Here is a 21,766-nt window from a genome sequence, read left to right on the forward strand (position 1 = left end):
AAGTTATATTATATTAACAGTAATATATATAACAATATAATATAATACTATATTATATTATATTAATATAGCAGAATAATATTAAAATATAATTTGTTGTATTATATTATAATAAATATATATCATGATATATATATATATATATATATATATATATATATATATAATATATTATATAATATATATATTTATTATAATATAATAATAAAAAAAAGAAGGGAAATGTAAGGAATTTTCAAACAGATGTCGAAGACCCCGGCCATCGATCTTAGATCCGACCGGGATATTTGTAAATTGAAGACCTCGTGTCGTCGATCTTAGATCCGGCCGAGATGGTTTTAAAATACAAGACCTCGTACCGTCGATTTGAAATCCGGTCGGGAAGAATTCAAATTGAAGACCTCGTGTCGTCGATCTTAGATCCGACCGAGATGGTTTTTAAATTCAAGGCCTCGTGTCGTCGACCTTAGGTCCGACCGGGAAGAAAATATCGGCAAATGCCGTCCCGATTTCTCCCTCGGTGGGGAGGTGACGCCGGGAGGCTGCCAAAATTTTCTTGAAAATTTGAGACTTAGCGAATTTCAAAAAAAAAAAAAAAGAAAGCACGAATCTCCTGAGCGACCAAACCTAGACCCCTCACTTGGGCATCCTAGTCTATAGGAATAGGTTGTAAGACCCGCTATCGGGCAACTTCTACATGAAGTCGTAAGCCCCTACATTTTAGAAAAATTGTCAAAATAAATAACAATAATCCTAAACCTTAAACAAACTAAAATTCAAACCTATGGGCTTCTTAGTCAAAAGGATTAAGTTGTAAGACCCGCTTTTCAGGCTACTTCCTAAGGGAAGCCATAAGTCCTACCCAAATAATTAAAATTCTTGGGCATCCTAGTCTAAAGGACTATGTTGTAAGACCCACAACTCGGGCCACTTAGCTTACAGTGCTAAGTCGTAAGACCCATCATCAGGGTAACTTCTAAGGAAGTCATGAGTCCCTATCCAAATCAAACCACATGGGCAACTCCTAATTGGAGCAGTAAGCCCCATTCTAAATCAAAATTTTGGGCAACTCATAAATAGAGCAATAAGCCCCAACCCAAATTAAACTAAACTAAAATTCACACATCTCCACTTCAGTCTACTCGGGATTCCTGAGAGAAGGCAACCCATGGCTGCTAATCAGATGCCCTGGACACTACATTCAATGATTGTTAGTGTTTGTAGACTGAAATCTACGGTATACCCGGGACGAAGGAACCATGGGATCTTGATCGGGTTTACCTTCATCTTCCCCACTATTGAGACTAAAATTAACTAAATTTATTTCATCCTTAATCGAGAGTTCTCTCTTACGTTGTAAGAGGGGTAATTAACTATGGGCGCTTGCACTCATAGGAAGTAAGAACTCCAGATCTATAAACCCTGATACTATCCTCAGGGGAAATCTGGTTAATTTCAATCTGACTTAAGGGAAATGGAACCCTACAACTGCAAGGCGGGATTCGTGCATTCGTGCCATTTTTCTTGAGCCAACAAATCACTCCACAACATCAAACATATGCGTAGAAAAAGAAAAATCATAATCCTAACATGCCTAGGGGGCTGTGCACCTAAGTGTGTGAGACTTATGTAGCATGTCACACTAAGGGTGTTTGATTTTATTTTGGAATGAAGATGTTTGATCTTTATCCAAGGGTGATTTCACTTTAAGTTGTTTGTGACTTAAAGATTTTATTTAATTTTTAAATGTTTCATATTTAGAAGGGTTATGAAGAACTCATAAATTAACTACTGTTTGCTTTTGGGCAAGTCTATTACTTATGAATCCAAAGACAATGATGTAGGCATCCCACTTTTTGGGGGAGAAGATTGATCATTGTATCAAAAGGAACCTAAGTGATTTTTAGGTGTTTTGAAATTCTCTTAGTGTTTGGATAAGAGAGGTGTCTATCTAATAGGGTAAGATAGACATGCCTAAAATGTTGCACTTAGGACTTGGTGAAATTCATCCAAAAGAGTAGGATGAACTTCAACAGATGGGATAACTCCTAAGAAACATCTATACATTGAACATTTTAAATGTCATAGGAGAGGTAAATCAATTTGGGTTGAATGAAAGTGATTACTTAGATATTGAGTCTAAGAAAGGTGTCTAATATATAGCTTTTAGGCTATAAATGGAATAATTTTCCTTGGCTTTTGGAGCTAAGAAGAGAAAATAGAAATCCAACATTTAAATTTTAGGCTAAATGTTGGAGAACTCCCTCTAGCTTTTGGAGCTAAAGAAAGGGGAAATCTCCTACAACTTTGGAGTTGGGGAAGAAAATATTGGATCAACTATTTATTTTGGCTCAATTGATGATGAAGATTTGTAACTTTGGGGTTACAAATCAATAAGGATTATCATTGAACTTTCATGTCCGTATTTAGTTTGCTAGATTTAGATTAAGCAAACATAAGAGAATGATGTGTAGATTTGTGCCACACATCAAGGTCCCTTGGACTCTTGAATATCCAAAGAGATGAACTCATTCACTAAATTTGGGTTAGGAGAATGAAAGAAAGCTAGGATTTTGACTCCTTTGCTTAACATGGAATTATTTGTTGAGTTTGGTTCAACAAATAAATGATTTAGATTAAACTATTTGATGATTTTGATTCAACAAATAGGCGATTTGTCATAGGTTTAATTCACTCAATATGAGTTGAATGAATGAGATTTTCATACAACTTTTGGGTTGTATGAATAGTAGAATTTCTCTACAATTTTGACTTGTGGGAAAGAATGGAGAGATGCAATTTAGAGATTGCAAATCAACGAAAGTTCTTTGAACAATTGTTGTCCAAAGAGGGGAATAGCAACTCATTTAATTTTGGCTAAACGAATGGAGATATCTTCTACAATCTTTGAGTTGTAGGAGAGTGAACTTCTCTACAACTGTGGTTTGTAGCGAAGAAGGGAGAAATGCAACATGTGTTACAAGTTCACGAATATTTCTTGAACATTTGTTATTAAGGGTAGACATACATTCTCCTAATTTTGTCTTAGGAGGGTGAGATGATTTCCTACAACTTTTGAATTGTAGAAAGGGAGGAGTAATATGCAATTTATGAATTGTAAGTGGGTGATTATTCCTTAACATTTGATGTTCAAGGAGATAGAACTACTTACTTAGTTTAGGCTAAGTAAATGCTGAAATTTCTTTGAGCATTTGATACTCAAAGGGAAGTGTACATTCTCTTAATTTTGATTCTTAGGAGAATGGGATGGTTTCCTATAACTTTTTGGTTGTAAAAGAAGGGGAATTAGGATTTGAATCCTAAGACTAAGAGATTATTCATTGATTTACTGTTCCAATGAATAAATAAATTGATAAACTCCCTACAACTTTGGGGTTAAAGGAAGAATATGTAACTTGAGAGTTACAAAACTTCATGAATGTTTTTTGAATATTTGGTATTCAAAGAGGAAGGATCCTTCACCTAATTGAAGTCAAGTGAATGAAGAGGGGTACTCATTTGTTGATTTCGTGACTCAACAAACGAAGGAGGTAGCTTAGGATTTGACCCTAAGCTCCAAATGATTCATGCAATGAGATATTTGGAGACTTGAGAGGTCCCAAATAATCATGCATAAAAGAGGGAGATAATTGTTTGTTGATTTTGTCTCAACAAACAAGAGAGAGGGTGACATAGAATTTGTTTCTAAGATTTAGCACCATGTAATGATATTGGTTAGAGCCTTTGAAGGCTCCAAATTATCATACATGAGGGGTATTCATTTGTTGATTTTATGACTCAACAAACGAATGAAGAAGATGGTTTGTTGGTTTTATGTTCCAACAAAAGGATGGATAGCTTAGAATTTAGTTCCAAGATACAATGATTCATGTGTAGGAGGAGCATTTAGAACCTTGGAGGGGCTCCAAATACCACACATGAGGGAAGAGTTTGTTGGTTAGGTGCTCCAACAAACAAAGTGGGAGAACTTGGAAGTTGGTTCCAAGTTTGAAAGAATTCATGTAATGACATGTTTGAAGCTTGGAGGTGCTCCAAATGTCATACATAAGAGATGGAATTTGTAGTTTTGGGACTACAAATCGAGAGGAAATTATCAAGTTGTGTACTTAGTGATGCAAGATCATCTACTGCGTAGCGTAGGCAAATGTGATAGGCTAAGATTAGAATCCTAAGCCTAAGAAGGGTATTCATCGGTTGATCTTTTTGGTTCAAACGAATGAAAGATGGAGCTTAGAATTTGGCTCAAAGCTCCAAAATCTTCATATGATGATGTGTTGGAATTTTGAAGAATTCCAAATCGTCATATACAAGAGATAAATGTTCATTTGCCGATTTTGTGTTATTAGCAAATGAAAAGGGGATTTAGGATTTGTTCCTAAAGCCTTAATGTTTCATGTAAAGGGACATTTGGAGCTTAGAGAGGCTCCAAAATGTCACATATGGAGGTGTGTATGTTTGTTGATTTTTGTCTCAACAAAAGGGGAGTGACTTAGGATTTGATCCTAAAATCTTGATGTTTCATGTAATGCAATATTTAGAGCCTTGAGGAGGCTCCAAAATATTACACATGAAGGGAAAAAGAGTCCTTGAAAGCAAGCTCTTTATATTTGTTAAAACTCATGCAACATAGAGCTTAGAACTTTGAGGAAGTTCTAAGCATCAAGTTTGAAAGGAGATGTGCACGAGAAAGAGAATTCCCCATTTCCCCATGAAAATTTTGGACTCATGGAAAGAGGAGAAGCACATTTGAAAGGAATTTTCCTACGTCCTTTAGAGTGTTTTGGACTCAATTGGAGGAGGGAAGAATTGATTTCCTAAGGTTTTGGGGAGATTTATAAATCAATTTTGGCATGATTGAGAAACTTGGAAGTTTAGTGATCCTAGTAAGAGATCTAGGAAACATGAATTTTGACTCATGTTAAGGTATGAAAACACACCTAAAGCTTCTAGGAACAATCCAATCAGTTTTTTGTTGTCATGGATTGGTTTATTAAAGCACAACAATGGTTCCCCAACATTAGAGATTTCATACAATAGAGCGAATGCTCACTTGTTACTTTCTTCACAAGCTTTGCAACACACCCAAAATGAGATTGATCAACCCTACTTGCTCTAGGATTTGTAAAATGAACCTTTAAGAGTTCAAATAAAATTCTACAACAATTTATCAAATGCATTTGGGCATCTAACCAAGTCATAGAGAAAATTGCAAGTTGGCAAATGCAAAATCCTAAATTCTATGTCAATTTTGCCATGACATTAGCATTGAGGGAAGGAGACAACCTAGAATTCAAAAAAACCTACGTCTCAACATGCATTTTTGGAAAGAAAAAGATCATCAAATCCTATAGTCCATTCATAGGCGAAGGCTAAGCATGCAATATGAGTGCGAAATCATGTATTTGGAGAGCGTTGGATACCAATCCAACAACCCCACAGGTATCGACATTTCCTTTTGACTCTCACATGAGAGTAACTTGGCAAAAATCACCAGATTTTTCCAAGTTTACAAAGAGGACAACGAGCATGGGATTTCGGGGAAGCATAAATTTAAGTTTCTAAGGGACCTACTGCTTAGGGACGTCAACCACACAATAAATGGCTTGGGGGTCTTAGGGCTTTTCCTAAGTTTAGTGTTTTACCTCTCCCGGATTTTCCTAGCGCTCCAATCCAAGCTCTGGATCGCTGTCCAAGCTCCTTTGAACGCTCCAAGCTACTGTCCAAGATGTTCCCAAGGAAGAAGACTGCTGCCCAAGCCTTTCCAGATGCTACCGCCATTGTCCAAGATGCTCCGGAGGTTTCCTTTGCTGTGCAAGGCGCTCCCAAGCCTCCAAACCGATGTATGGAAGCTTCCAAAAGCTTTCAAACTGCTGTCCTCTCCTATTGGCTGCAGCAGGGGTTAATTCCAACACACCTCTGCCCTGAATTTTGGAAGAGAAGGCTGCCAACAGCAACAAGATCGAGTTTCTCCTTCTTGGTGGAAGAGAGAAAGCAAAACACAGTGAAAAAGGCTTCCTTTCAGTTCATGAAAGGAGAAAACAGCAGCTAGAGAGGAGAAAATCCCCTCTTCACTGAGATTCAACTCAAAGAAATGCTTGCATAAAAGGAGGGGTTCGGCCGGCCATGGAGAACCGAACTTGGAGGACTCGGCGGCCAAGGGAGGCGGACAACTTGGAGGTGTCGGAAGACCTGGACGTGGTCGGGCGCACGAAACCCACGGAGCTCTTCCGCTTCCGCCTCCTTTCTCTCGCTCTGTTTTGCCCTTTTGCTCTCTGGTTCGGAGCGGACAGCACAAGGGAGCCAAATGGCTCCCCCTCTCTCCCTTGCGTGCTCTTGGAGAGTACAAGCGTAACAAGGCACCGCCCAAATGGACCAATGCCGCCTCTCACGCGTGAAACGAGGGGTTTTATCATAAAATTTGAATGGGATTTCAGATGAAATCTGGGCCCTTAATTTCAATTTCAGATTTGATAACCAAATTCAACCCAAATTGATAAATTAGGGCAGAATTGAGCCCAAATCAGACTCGACGCAAATCGATTTGTCGGTTTGGGTCTGATTGGGTACGATCAAGTTAATTTTGTGAAATTGAACTTGAATCGGCGTCGAATTGCATCGAATTGGGCTAGACGACGCTCAACGGGGTTTGATTTGGATTGATTTGATTTAAATTTAATTTAATTTAATTTAATTAAGCTTAATTTGGGTCAATTTCACCTCGACGACGATCGATTGAGTATTCAGGTTCGATCGGGGTTGGGTCGATGTGAAAATATGGGTCAACATAAACCTTCGAATGTACGCTAACCTATCCTGGATTGAACGAAGTTGTTTTAAATTTTTGAAGGTGGCATTTCTACTATTGCATTAATTTAGAGCGGTCTATTTTGATTCCTCTATGCCATACAATAAATCCAATGAATTTTCCAGATGTAACCCCAAAAGCACACTTTAATGGATTTATTTTCAAATTGAATTTTTGAATTCTTTCGAATACAATCTTAAAACTATTTACATGCTCATTTTGAACTTTACTTTTTACAATCAAATCATCAACATAACATTCAACATGTTTATGAATTAAATCATCAAAGATTCGAGTCATCGCTCTTTGGTAGGTAGCTCCAGCACTTTTCAAGCTGAATGGCATCACCTTGTAGCAATATATGCCAATGTGAGTTCGAAATGAGGTGTCTTTTTCATCCTCTGGATCCATCTTGATTTGATTATAACCTAAAGATCCATCCATGAATGAGAAAATATCATGATTCGATGCGTTATCGACCATAAGTTCTATATTGGGCTGTGAAAAATCATCCTTTGGGCATGTTTTATTCAAATCTCGGTAGTCTATACATACACGGATTTAACCGTTCTTTTTCTTAATTGAAACAATATTGGCAATCAAGTCAGCATACTTCTCTTCTCGAATAAAACAAACTTCAATAAGTTTCTTGGTTTCAGCAATGACTTGTTCTTTAATTTCAAGTCGCATTCGCCTGGGTGTTTGCTTGAAAGACCGTATTTTTGTATCGATGGTGAATTTATGCACTGCCACCTCTAGTGATAAACCAGGCATTTCAGTGTAATTATATGCGAAACAGTCTTTGTATTCGAGAATTAACATTCTCAGCTCCTATGCTTTATCCTACGAGAGATTAGTATTGAGGAATGTAGGTTTGGGATCTTCTTCGGTACCAAAACGTATTTATTTGAATTCACCACAGTAGCCCGACTACCTTCTTCGAACTCTTTTGCAACTTCTTTTAGATCCAGAATTATATCTTCTGCTTGATTTTCAGACTCTGATGGTCTCTCCTCCTTGTCTGTAATATTATAGGAGGTTGCGTATGTAAAACGTGGATGTTAAGGGTACTCAAAATAATGATAGGATGCTGCTCGTGTAAGATATGAATGTCGAGCATATCCAAGACCCCATGTTGTAGACAAATTGATGAGGACATCGTTCAGAGATTCATACACGCGTACCGGCGATGAAATCGTAGATCGACGGCTACGATTCAGCACCTCTAATTTTTTTATGCATTTATATTTTATGTTATGTTTGTTTCCTAGTTTCGTTTGTACCCTTTTATTTGAGTCTATGGGAGTTGTAGACCAAGGGGCATTTGTGTCTTTTCTTTATTTTTTATTTCAGGCCTATATATTGAGGCCCCATCTATGGTAAGAGGATGATTTGATAATAAAAATTTCATGTATTTTCTTCTTCTTCTTGTGTGAGCACTAGAGAGAAGGGAGAGAGAGCTCGAGGTGAGCAAGCGCAATACCCACTAGTCATCGAAAGAGTCCGTGGCTCGTGATTTCCTTATTTATTTCTTCCTTCCTCCATCTTCAACTTCTGGCATTCTTCCACATCTCCACCACCACCCCACCTCCGAAATACCACCTCTAAGTCCATTCGAACTCCACATTCACAAGCACCACCCGCCAGCCTAAGTCCCTTCTCCCCACCTAACCCGACGCCAACTCCTCCCCATCACCCTTGCCGCCGGCCACCACATGATTTCCCATCATTATGGTGATCCCCATCACATTAATGACTTCCTACATTAACTCCCAAAAAAAAGGAAGGATTTAATCCCATTTGAATTTCAAATTCTTTCCATATTTAGAATTCTCAATTATGAAAGTATTTAGTCATGAATTCAATTTAAATTCAAAAGATTGGATTTATTACTAGCTTTCCTAATTCACAAACCTTGTTTAGAAACTCCCCAAAACTCCTCCCCAAAACTCCTCCCTAATTCCCTCCCTCTCTCTCAATGCCGCCGGCCACCCATTGATGGCTTTGCAATTAATTCCCATTAAAGCTCCCAATCCCTCCTTAATTTGACTTCAAAATTCAAATTAAATTCCTCCAAAACCACTTACATCTGAATTAATTTCAGAATTTCTAAAACTTCCTCTCCTCTCTTTATGGCCGGCCACCCATTGCCTCCCTTCCTTAATTAGGAGCTTAATTCAAGGCTCCAAATTAAGCCCCATTAATTCCCACTTTCCCTCCTAACGTCTAAATTTCAAATTTCAAAATTTGAAATTATGAGAGCCCAACTCAAATTAAGAAAATCTGAAATTAATTTCAGATTTCCTCTCCTAGCCTAATCTAAGCTCCTCATTCAAGCCGCCCCTTCCCCTTCTCCCTACCTTGGCCGCTCCCCCCTCCCTTGCATCCCCACTCTTGGGAAAACCTAGTTGCTCATGAAACTTGAAGCCAAGAGAAGAAGACGACCTCCTCTCCCAACCTCATCATCATCGGTGCATGGCCGATCCTGAGGTCGATCACAGTTTCGCCTACAACGCCCAAGGAGAGATCGACATTCTTCTCTCCTTTCTACGAACCCGATTGGGAATACGACGAAACGGTGGAAAGATACGTCAAACGAATCATATACTGTTTGGCGGAGACGATTGATTTTCAAAAACCCAAGACGCCTTGGCTAATCATCGGTCACCCGTCGTTTCCCCACCGCTGGCTACTTCTCCATCAACGAAGGCCTTCGGCAACGTCTTCATAGTGGTAATATCCTTCCTCGTGTGATTCGTCTTTCTCCGCTAAAGCCTAAGAGTGATTGATTGAGAAGGTACTCAAGGTGAACCTCTCGTTAATAAGTGTTGGATTATGTTATGAGCTTGTAACATTTACTTTTATCTTTCAATTTTGATTGAATTGTTTGGTTAATCTCAAGAGCACTCCTTTGCCTAAGCAAGCCGACTAGTTTGAATTCTAGGATCTTTCTTTGTTGCAAGCAATAATTTTATATTAGCAAGTTTTAAATCAATTGATCTTTTAATTTCTCAAGTAACTTCTAGTAGTTGCATCGTATTACATCACAAACCATTGCCAATAGGCTTTTGTGCTTACTCGTTATGCCAAAGCTTTCTGAAGTAACGAGCTTGCTTGCGTGTTTGCACGAAAAAAATTCTTCTTTATATCAGTTTTCTCATAATGGATGGAGTATGTTGAGGAATGATTATCAACATATCTCCGTATTTCCAATCATCTTCGCACACTATTTCATGAGTAATGTGATATGATATTACTCTTGATTTATAGAAAATAAATCTACGTTCATTGAGATCTCTTTTGGGGGAATATATAAAGTTTTTAACATTTCTATGTTTATGTTTGGCGAGGTAGTCAATGTTTTGGAATGAGCCGCCGACATAAGTACTATTTTGATGATATTTGTAGATATCTGATCTTCAGACACCCTTATCATTGAAATTGATACTTTCTGCAATTTCTTAGATATGGAACAAGGTCCTTGGTTCCCTTCCTCTTGAGATTATGTAGTACCCTTGTGCTGATATAGGAATTCTTCTCCTTCAATGATTGTTTTGCTTGAACATCATACCTTATTTGTATGATTAGCTTCATAATAAAAAGGGACAGCTGATAGTTCATTCTTTTTTTTTCCTATGAACAGGGGTTTAAAAGTTGTGGAGATATCATCCCCTTTGGTATCACTACCGAGGTGAAGCACTGAGCATATTTGCTTTGATTTATTCATTCCTTTATCTTTTGATTTTCCTTTATCTAGCATAGCGGCCTGAATTCTCAAAAGTTCACTGCTTTTGACGTTTAAGCTATAAAGTACTTGGCATCATCGTAAATTTTGACTTCGTGCACCTTGTGGTTGTTCACCATCAATGCGATATTCTTCATTGTCTCGAATGTATTTCATACATTGATAAAGCATACTCGTTGAGTCAGGGTCTTCCGAGAAGTGTTTTGTATAATGTGTTGGAATCAATGATACAAAATATTGCCTATGTATTAATTTCCCCATAGTTTAGAGGCAAGACCAAGGACCCCAGGGTTCTTTGCCCTTGTTCGTTGAATCCTTGAAGAAATACTGTACTTTTATTCAAATACTGGAAGTCTAGGGCCAATCCTTTAAGCGTTTTGAGGCTCATTAGATTAATAGATGAACGTGGATCGATCAAAATTCTATTTATTTCAATGTTGTTACTCTTCACAGTAACATATAGTGGCTGATTATGATCTGCAGTTTCCAGGAGCAGATCACTATCACAGAAAGTGATTGTGGCAGTATTCTGAGTATGCAAAGCTTCTTTCAAGCTTTGCTCGGCAAAGAATGCCTCGTACTGTTCAGAATTTTTCAAATTTTAATGAGTGTTTCCCAAATATTCATAAATATAAGAAGGGCGTCATAAACACTCAACAGTGCAGATAATTTGCGGAGATGAGATAATATGATGTAATCCACATTTGCACTGACAACCTTGGGTTTAAGAGGCTCTTGTGGAATAACAGCTTCATTTAGCTAAATATTCTTCTCCTTATCTTTTATTTTCTTTTAAGGTGGAGGAACCTGTTATCCACTTCTCAGCTGGATTTGTGTCACCTCTGAAGATGAACTAGCTTCAACTTGAGAATTCTTTAAAATTTTCGTATCCTCAACCTCCTCGAAATCTGAGCTTCTTCCGAGTTTTGGACATTTTTCTTTAATAATCTTCTTATTCTTGTGATCACTTTCGTCATCTAAAAAATGTAATTCTTCATCTGAATCAGGAAAGATGTCGGTGTATGATGTACTTAGAAGGTATTTCCACGTCAGCTTTATAGATAGCAAGAGGTGCATTGCGTCCTCTAGCAACCCTTCCACCTCGTTTATTTATAACTCGGCAAGTCTCAATTGGAATACTCTCTTCCTTTTCAGATTCCGAGTAAAGAAATAAATCAACGAGGTATTCCTCTAGCTTGAAAGGACGCCTTGGAGGTTGCTGATATTCATCGATAGAGTCGATGTATTTTTGAATCACTATTTTTTGCTATGTTAATTTCTTCTTCTTTCCTTTCTGAGATTTTGATCTAGGCTTATACTTTCCTTTTTTGTCTTTGAAATATTTAAAGATTTTTTCTTACTTGAACTGGCCCCCCCTGCCACTGGATTCTTTGAAGAAAGGAGTCTTGGATCAACTTCCAATTCTAACGCACTTTGCAACGAATGCCTTTAATGGCCAGTAGGACATTCATTATTTGTTTAGTTAAAGAGACAAAAAAATCCAAGATTAGAGACACTAATAGCACCAGAAAAACATGAAAGGAGGAATGCAGAACGTTGTGCTCATCGTAGCCTCTTATGCAATTCCAGCCATTGGATTTCCCACGAATTGATTGGGAAAGAAGAAGGCTACAAAATGTTGTACTGGAAGCTTGATTTGGATATGGGCTAAATAAGATAAACTACTTATGTTTAAAAGGGTTTGATTCAATTGTATTTAGTTGATTTGGGTCAACTTGAGTTAGCATGAGATCAAAAATTGAGTCAGCATGACCAAAGAAATATGAATGTCCTTTCAAGCTATTTTCAATGTTACTGGCACATCGGCACAATCCATTTTGCAAAATGAGCAACAATTAGATGAATTTACTTGAGGTCTAGGTGTTTCAAACAATATTTGTGTGACGTCGTGTCAATTGTCAGTCATTTTCGTCACATTTGATCTTATTAAATTATGGGACATATGGAGGGTGTCACTATAATATAACTCACAAATTAAAAGATCTCTAGAAGAAGTCCTCGAGAAGCATAAATATCTGCCCTCATCAAGATTATCCATCTAGTACAATAAAATCATAAAGAAAGGAAAAATCTAAGGAGTGGTACTTCCTGACCAATAGAAAAAAATATTTTCAATGCATAAATTTATTACATCTTATTAAAATAAACTCAATATATAATAACTATCAACAAGATGATATTTTTTATCCTACTTAAAATGCAAAAAATTATTTCTAAAATCTAACAACCAAGATTTCTTTCATCATCTCACCTTTTTCAAAAATGTTAGTACAAGCAATTCTACCCTGATTACAATAAAATTTATGCATATTCTTGTTACATATAGGAACAACTGACAACTTGATGCCATGCATTTATAAATAAACATGATTGCCCAAAAGTAATTATATGTTGGCTATTAACTTACAAGATAGATTTTAATATGTTATAGTTCACTTTCATAGAAGTTTTAATGCAATAAAATAAATCAGAAGTGCAATCGTCAGTGGCTAGATTAATACAATTTAAAGGAATACCTGCTTAAAAGAACAAAGGAGTAATCTTCAAGGCCAATCTCACATAGACGCCACTACCAAAAAGTAAACTTGAACATCGATCAGCACTAGAAGAAACAACTACGACTCATAAGACCATAAGAATGATTTACGAAATTAAAATAATATACCTTCTGACGCATTGCAATGGCAGTATCTGGAGCATCATTTCTAAGGCCACTTTCAAGACCTTTAACAATCACTGATCTCAAGTTTGTCAAGGACTCGAGTGCATTCATCAGTACATTAATAACAGCATCCCTACCGCCAGGTTTTTCTTCAGGAAATTCCTCTAAATTCTGCTAGGCAAGTTTAATTAAAATATTTCTATTCAATATAAAGACTTGAAAACCATTATTCATACGCAGTAAGAAATTCCCACTCTATGAAGAAAAAAGTTGGGCTATAGAAAATATCTACGCTAAGAAAAATACAGATTATATGGGAAAACATAATATGATAGTTTTAAATATTTATTTTTTTTACTAATCCTTCCTAAATTTTTTTTGAAAAAATCAAATTCAAGGTCCATAAATAAAATACGTAATGTAAACTAGATTGGTGACCATTGGATTCAACAGAGCCAGCCAAGTGAAAGGCTGGTTAGGGTGGGCTGTCCTGGATATTACCATGTGTAATGCCTGCCCAGCCAAATCTGACACAACCAACCATAAAATGAACAAGTATTAAATAACCCAGTTCAAAAAATATATTTATCATATAGAAGTTTTCAAGTATACATGATCAGCAGTTTGAATCACCTATGAAGTGTACAAATTCATCTTAAAGAACACTTTATTAGAAGCTAGCTAGATAACGCTTAACAACTTCTGATAACTGCTCATTCAGATTATATGAATTGCAGAGCTGTAAAGAAGATAAATACAACAGTCTTAATACAAGAGCCTTTTGAAACAAAGAAATCGAGGCATTCACTGAAAGGTTAAAAAATGCTGCAAGGGAACAAGCATGAAGCCACATAAGATAGCAAAAGAGAAGATTTAGAGGTAATCTAATATTGACAATAGAGAAATATTAAATATATAAAAATGGAGATATGGCTAAGGATATAACTTCTAGAGTTGAGGTTGTATGGTTAAAATGCAGAAATGCCTTTAAAGTTTTATGCCATAAAAGGATATCATAAGACCTAAAAGTAAATTTTATGACACCCCAATCAAGTCAACAATGTTGTAAGGTCCAAATGTTGAGCTATAAAAAAGTCATTAATTTCTAAGTTGAGCATGACATAGATGAGAATATTAAAATAAATGTGTGACAAAACAAGAAAGGAAAAATTAAAAATAATTAGATTAGAAAAGAAAAAAAAAATGGAATAACATCGATTGAAGATTAGATGACAAAAATAAACTTAAGTGGTTTCAACGTGTACAATAAATAGTAGAAAATGTACTTGCTAGAGTGGTTGATAAAGTTAGCATCTAAGGATTATAGAGGAAAGGGGGAGGACCTAAGGTTATATGAATAGAGGTTGCTCAAAATGATTCGATATTAATAGGTTTACCAGCTCAAACATTACTCAACTAAAATGAATAAAAGATGAGGATTCATAATGCATACCCCAAATAATCGAGATAAAGGCTAATGATGATGAACTCAACAATTTGACTTGGAAACATTTCTTCATTTGAAGTTATAAAACAAAGCCACTTCTACAAGTCAAGACCAAAGAAGAGAACTCGCTCTAATTTACAAGATAAGAGATAAGGGGAGAAGAAAGTGATCTTGGTAACAAAGTGATTTGGTTATCAAATGAAGAACTATTCTTAACTAATATATGATGCACACAAACCACACAGTACTATTCTTTTAATTATGATTTTCTATGTTATGATGTGTTATGCAAAAGTATGCGTTGTGTCAAATAATAAAGTAACGTAAGAAATAACGTTCCCATGAGGATTGAAATAATCCAATCACAAGTTTATCTTATCAATAAAATCAAAAGTTTGATGCAAGTGAAGAGTTAAAAGTTACAAATTCAAGAAAGAGATTTTATATTAAAAATACTCTTAACATGTGATATTTAAAACTAGATAATTGCAAAAGATAGATTTTTTCTTATGTTGTTGTGAATGAGAGCATAAGTATTAGCTAAGATTTTTCTCAACTATGGTTTTAATATCTCCTTAAGATCTCATAATCCTAACCACCGTATTCTATGCATGGCAAAATTATATTTTAAATCCCATAATTACTCTTTTACTCCTCCGTCGAGACAATAGATCACAATGTATTTTAAGCTCAAGCAAGGCCTCTACACAAATTAAATTAAGCATGGAGGATTTAATAACAGCATTAAGCAATTCATGAAATTATAAATCAAATCTAAGCAATATATGGTTTTTATAATATCACAAGGCCAGAGAAAAGCTTCTAACCAGACATAGAATTAAAAGTAAACATATCAAAGTTGCAATATTTAAAACAAAAGATCAAGAGAAATAGAAAGAACATAATTGACCTGAACACCCTTCACAAAGCAATTACAAACTCTTTGCACTCATTCCTTTTCTCTCTAGATTCGTACATAACTAGCACAATAGGAGGCCAGCCTCCTAAATAAGCGGTCTCTCTCTCTCACTCACGTCTCTCCAACTAGCCAACCCCCTTTTCCATCAGAAATAGATCCCTATTTATAATTTTTTAAGCAGTGTCGCTTACTAGGTGGCGCTGCGGTGCTGCTAAATAGACGTGTCAGTTCATTATTCATCGCATTGGTTCGCCTAGTTCAATCATTTTCAGCTATCGTCTGCCATGGAGTTGTGGTGATTTAGCATCGTGGCGCTCAATCTGGTGCTACGACGCTCGATATGGTGCTACGACACTCCATAGGTAGCAACTCAGCATTAAGTTCTCCAATGATTTCTTATACTTCTACCGTTGCGGCGTTGGTCTGGTGGCATTAGGAGAAATGTAGTATTGTGGTGTTGGGAGAAATGTAGTTCCCTACCTACTTACTTATTGGATGAATTAAAATTACTTTAAATAGTTTATTCGCATTAACACTTAAATCAATTAATCATTTACAAGTAGTCAATTGCTTGAGTATCTAGGAATTTAATCTATTATAAAATTCTTAATTTTAAATAAATTAAATAGTTATTATTTTTAATTATTGTATTTATTATTTTTTTTTAATTTTTGTACTACTAAATACCTAATTATTTTAATTTTATAAACCCTTAAATTAATTAATCCTAACCAGGTCATCAGAAGGCCGACATTTTATGTGACCAACCAACTAAGGCAACTCTCTCTAGTCTTATATGTCACTAGAGCTATTCCAACCTATTCCCATATATGTTAATTTTGCATTTTGTATCTAAGAGTAAAGCACTCATCCACTAGAAGATCCTCATCTTTGCAACACTAAATTTTATTTTCTCTTTTAACTGCCAACATTCTATGTCATAAAACAACGTAGGTCTCACCACAATCTTATAAAATTTTCCCTTAAGGTTGAGGGGTAATTTTCTATCACACAACAGGCTTGATGAATTCCTCTACTTCAGCAATCCAACTTAATTACTACTAAGATTATTCCCATCTATTTTACCATCACTCTAAACAATAGACCTAAGATCTATCCTCCCACAATATGTATTAGTACTAAAATTACACTCCATATTTATGTTTTAGATCTACTTGCATGAAAACCTTTAGATCTACTCCATAATTCAAGTTTTCCTTCAACTCTCTATATTCTTATCAAGAAGAATATCATTAGCAAAAAGCATAAACCAGCGTACATCCTCTTGCAATTGTCTAGTAAGAACATCCATGAATAAAGTAAAAATATATGACCTTAACGTTGATCCTTGATATAATCCAACTAAATAGAAAAATACATTATCAAACTATCTTATGTTTGAACACAAGTAACAACTCCTGCATGCATATCCTTGATGACTTGAATATAATCATTATTACCTCCTTATCTAAAACTCTCCAAAACACTTCTCTTGGAATTTTATCATATACTTCTCAAAATCAATGAACATCATATGTAAATCATCCTTTTCTCTTTAGATTGTAGTTAATCAGATTTCATCTGAGGATGGTATCAGGATTTAGTTAGATCTGGGACCTTACTTCATATGAGCACAACCCCTCATAGTTAATTACCTCTCTTACTATGTAAAAAAAAACTCTCATTTAAGGATTAATAGCTTTAGGTGTTTTAATCTCAGTCCTGGGGAAGAGGAGGTAGACCCGATCAAGATCACATGGTTCCGTCGTCCCGGGAATAATGTAGGTTTCAATCTACCAACACTAGCAATCGTTGATCAAGGAGTCAAAGGAATCTGATTAACACCCATAGGTTGCCTCTTCTCAGGAATCCCAGGTAATTTGAAGTTGTTAAATGTGGGTTTCAGTTTTATTGTGGTTTGGGATTTACATCTATTAGAATACCCAATAATTTATTTAGTTTGAGACTTATAACTTTCATTGAAAGTTGTCCGGCTATTTGAGTTACTTCAGGGCTTACGACTACGCTGAAAAGTTGTCTAGTTATTTGAATTTGATTTGGTTTAGATCAAGGCTTATGGCTTCCCTTGGAAGTTGCTCGTAGGTTTGTTTTGAGTCGGGGCTTACGACTTCCCTTAGAAGTTGCCTGTAGCTTAGATTTGGTTCAGGGATTACGGTTTCACTTAAAATTTGCCCGGATGTCTAAATTTAGGTTAGGGCTTCCAGCTCCACTCAAGAGTTGCCTGGAAGTTTGAATTTAGGTTGGGACTTATGGCTCCATTTAGGAGTTGTCCATAGGTTTTTCAGTTTAGAACAGGGCTTACGACTTCCCTTGGAAGTTGCCCATAGGTTGTAATTTAGGACAGACATACAGCTTCACTTAGGAGTTGTCCGTAGGTTTAGATTTAGAATGAGGCTTATAGCTCAACTTACGAGTTGTTCGTATGCTTAGATTTAAAACGGGGCTTACGGCTCCACTAAGGAGTTGCTCGTAGGTTTAGATTTAGAACGGAACTTACGATTCAACTTAGAAGTTGCTCGTAGGTTTAAATTAAAACAAGACTTACTACATTTAAAAGTAGCCTGTTAATCTTGGTTGGGGGTCTGATACTTCTCTTCGAAGTTCCCCAAAAAGCAAGCCTAACGACTTCCATTGGAAGTTGCTAGTTGATTTTGTTTTGAAAGATCTTACGACTTCTGCGTTAGAAGTAGCATGGGGATATATATGGGTAGGGGTCTAAATACTTCTACATGTGGCCTAATTATTTGAGTAGGTCTTACGACTTTTGCATTTAGAAGTGACCTGATTGTTTAGGTGGGTCTTATGGCTAGGAATGCAAGCGAACCAAGTGTTTAACGAGCCACTCGTGACTCAACCCGATAAGAGCTCATTCAATTAGCTTGATAAGATAAACGGACAAGCTTGCAGATTTTTGATAAATACCTGATAGCTAAATAAACGAGCTTGAACAGCTTGGTGTTTGGTAGGTTTATGTTCACGAACAATATCGTTTAAAGCTCGTGAACAAACTCGTTAAGAAGCTCAATTAGAGCTCGACTAAGATACTTGATTATAGTTTGATTAAATTTACTAATTTAATAATTTATTTTTACTAATTTAATAATATAATACAAAAAAAAATGTTCAAAATAATGTAAGCATAAACTTCCTCTAAATGTTCATTTTATTTCATTAAATCCTACTTTTAATTCCAAGCATTTTGACATATATAAGTATATGTAAAATATAAATCTAATTGTATATTGTATAGTTATTAAATTAATTATTGTTTATTTTTAGTAACAGTTAATTTAATACTAAGTATTAGTTAAATTAATATTTAATTAGCATTTACTTAAATGTTCTGTAATAGATTGTTTTATTGTTAATTACTGTAGAAGCAAATCCACTAAGTATAGTGGAAGTTTAGTGGAAAACATTAGGAATATATATACATTAGATAATTAGGTAAGCAGCAAAATATCAGCAAAACATCACCATTCCATTTTTTCCTCATTCCATTCACGTTGATGAGCCGAGAGCTACTGGCTGTGCCAAGAGCTGCAGGCTAAAGGAGGCATGGCTCATGTGTGGGGCTGCAGTTTTTGATTGCTGAATTTCAGGAAAGGAAATGTAGGAATGAGGCATAGGACAGCAGAATTTAGTAATTTTATTATGAATAATGGTTGAAACGAGGTTTCGTTTAATTAATTTATGTAATGTTGTTGTTGTAGGTTACTGTAGGGTTGCTGAAAACTGTAAGGGTTGTTAATTACAATTTGGTGCTGTAAATTACAGTACTACAACTAGGGAATGATGTATGTTGCTGTGAATCACTGCAATCAGCTATTATTAGGTGAAAACTGAAATCAGCAGGGAAATAGAAGGAAAAAAACGGAAATCATGTAAGAGTAATTGTTGAAATTTAGTATGTTATTATTTGTAGATGTTGCTGTGATAATTAAGGGTTGTTGTTGTTAAATAGAAAATAAAGGAATGGAAGTAGGGAAAGAAGATTAGGAGACAAATAAGAATTTTGAATGAAATGAAGATGAGTGCACTTGAGGTAATTTGTAAGATATTTATATTGATTGTTTTGTTTATTTATAAGCATATGTAAATGATGAAATGTATGTTTAGATTGTTTGCAAAAGGAAAAGGATTCGGAATACTTTGGGAGAACAAGTTCCCAATTGTTCTGAAAAACGAGAAAAGACACCCAAACGATATCATAGGAATTAGTAAATTTTTATATAACTGCAACCTCGCATTGTTATGTTTATGATAATATTTCATTCCAGTTTAAATGTGTTGATTGAACCCTTCATTTTAAAGACTAAAAACTAATAAACGATGTTGGATATATGAACTTTCTCTCAAAATGACTTTATAAATTTTACAATATAAACACTTATTTTTCATATAAGAAATAATCAATATGAGTTTTATGATATACATTCTTATAAGTGAAGAGATGTTCCTCCTTTTTCTTAAATAAAATATTAGTAATTACAAAATCATAAGCTAGAGCTAAGTTTTACCATCTTTGTTAGTCACTTCAAACTCATAGCCACTATAAATATTTTTAAAATCTTCTACTCCAATCTACTAACATGTACATTTAAATATCTTTCAATAAAAACTTTTTTTAAGAGGTGTCATTTGTATTAATTTTTTAAGTTATTTTAAAATTTAAATTTTAAACAAATATTCAAACCTACTTAAAAAATAAAAGCACTTATAATATTAACAACTTTAGCATCAACAACAATCTTTAAAATTATAATTCCATTTCCAACTCTATTAATTTTTTAAATACTATCCTTGAAACTCTTATTTATAATGACACTTACACCAATTCTAATACAACTCTTATCTGTATATCATAACTTAAATCATAAATTATCAATCTCATTAGCGTTCTATCCAACTCATTTAGTTTCATAAATGCATAAAATATTTATTTTCCTATAAATCATAATATCTATTAATTTCATTAATTAGTCAATAAGATACTATATATTCCAAGTTCCTATCACAATTCTAGTTTCATGGACTAACTTCTTGTCATATCCATCCATGATGTGGGAACCCTTATTTAATACTGCACCTAGGCGCCGGTGCAGCAGCCCTTGCACAGCACGTTGCTTCTAAGGAACACCCTAGCATTAACACAATATATTAAATGATTCATATCATGATTGATCGACAAGTTTTACGATGGTTCTCAACTACCTAACGCAGCCCTCTACCTTTCTCATCTAGAGCTTAGGACCTAGCAATGATAGTATTTGTCGTAATTATTCACAAAAAAATAAAATAGTTTGGATGAAAGTAGGATGTAAATACGCATTCAATATAGAGAGGAAAGCACTCCAAATTTACACAGCTTAGGCTACTCGTTAAAAAAACTTAATAACTATAAAATAATTTAGTTATCTTGCTGATCAAATATTTTGTCCATCTAATGGGAAATGTGCCAGATAAAATGAAATAAACCATGTAAAAGTTCAGGCTTGTAATTTCCTAAGAAATCAATATAAACATGTATTACTAAGAATGAATGTAAACATCATAAAGCTTAACTTTGAAAACAAAACTATAAAACAGTCATTAAGGATCAATGCAGTATGTTACAATAGAAAATCACTTGCAATAAAATATTGTTTTACCCTTTTGCATTCCAGAAAAAGGTTAAGAGCTTCTGAGCTTTGATCATCCAAGGATTTTTTAATTGAATCAAGAAGTTCGGTCAGACTGCAATATCATGAAATGCATTGTTAGAAACTGGAAAAACAAGCATACAAGTCTTCTGTTCATCCTCCTACGCTAACAGAAATATTCTTAATTAACGAGCATGTAGTTCAGTTTACATAAGCTTGAAAAAGTGTGCCAAGGTAGAAAATTGAAATATTCATTTTCTTAGTTGGTGCAAACTAGCTTAGTTGGTAAAAATCTTAGAAGTTGTCGGTGTACTGGGATCAAATTCTACCTACATGCACTCAACATTTTCATAGAAAGAGAAAGAATAGGCAATCACTGAATTCAAAGATGAACAAGATGAACTAAATCAAAGCATTCTATGATCAAGTAAAGAACAAGCACCAACAGAATAGCTACAATAAATATGAATTAAGTGGCAAGCA

The 21,766-nt window shown here is 35.2% G+C and overlaps 1 protein-coding gene across 2 annotated transcripts in view; it reads right to left on the reverse strand.

The window, feature by feature from the left end:
* Positions 1 to 21,766, reverse strand: part of LOC110093579 (phosphoglucan, water dikinase, chloroplastic) — a 130,139-nt gene that overhangs the window by 101,066 nt on the left and 7,307 nt on the right. For both annotated transcript variants that reach the window (XR_003700409.1, XM_020818510.2), the window contains exons 7-9: positions 21,293 to 21,377; positions 13,258 to 13,425; positions 13,109 to 13,161 (exon numbers count right to left, since the gene is read on the reverse strand). Coding sequence is in view for 1 of the 2 variants with exons in the window: in XM_020818510.2 (XP_020674169.1) it covers positions 13,109 to 13,161; positions 13,258 to 13,425; positions 21,293 to 21,377 (306 nt within the window). In the remaining variant the exon portion in view is untranslated. The remainder of the gene's footprint in view (positions 1 to 13,108; positions 13,162 to 13,257; positions 13,426 to 21,292; positions 21,378 to 21,766) is intronic.

This window comes from Dendrobium catenatum, unplaced genomic scaffold (genome assembly GCF_001605985.2).
Source record: "Dendrobium catenatum unplaced genomic scaffold, ASM160598v2 fragScaff_scaffold_2, whole genome shotgun sequence".
NCBI lineage: Eukaryota > Viridiplantae > Streptophyta > Magnoliopsida > Asparagales > Orchidaceae > Dendrobium > Dendrobium catenatum.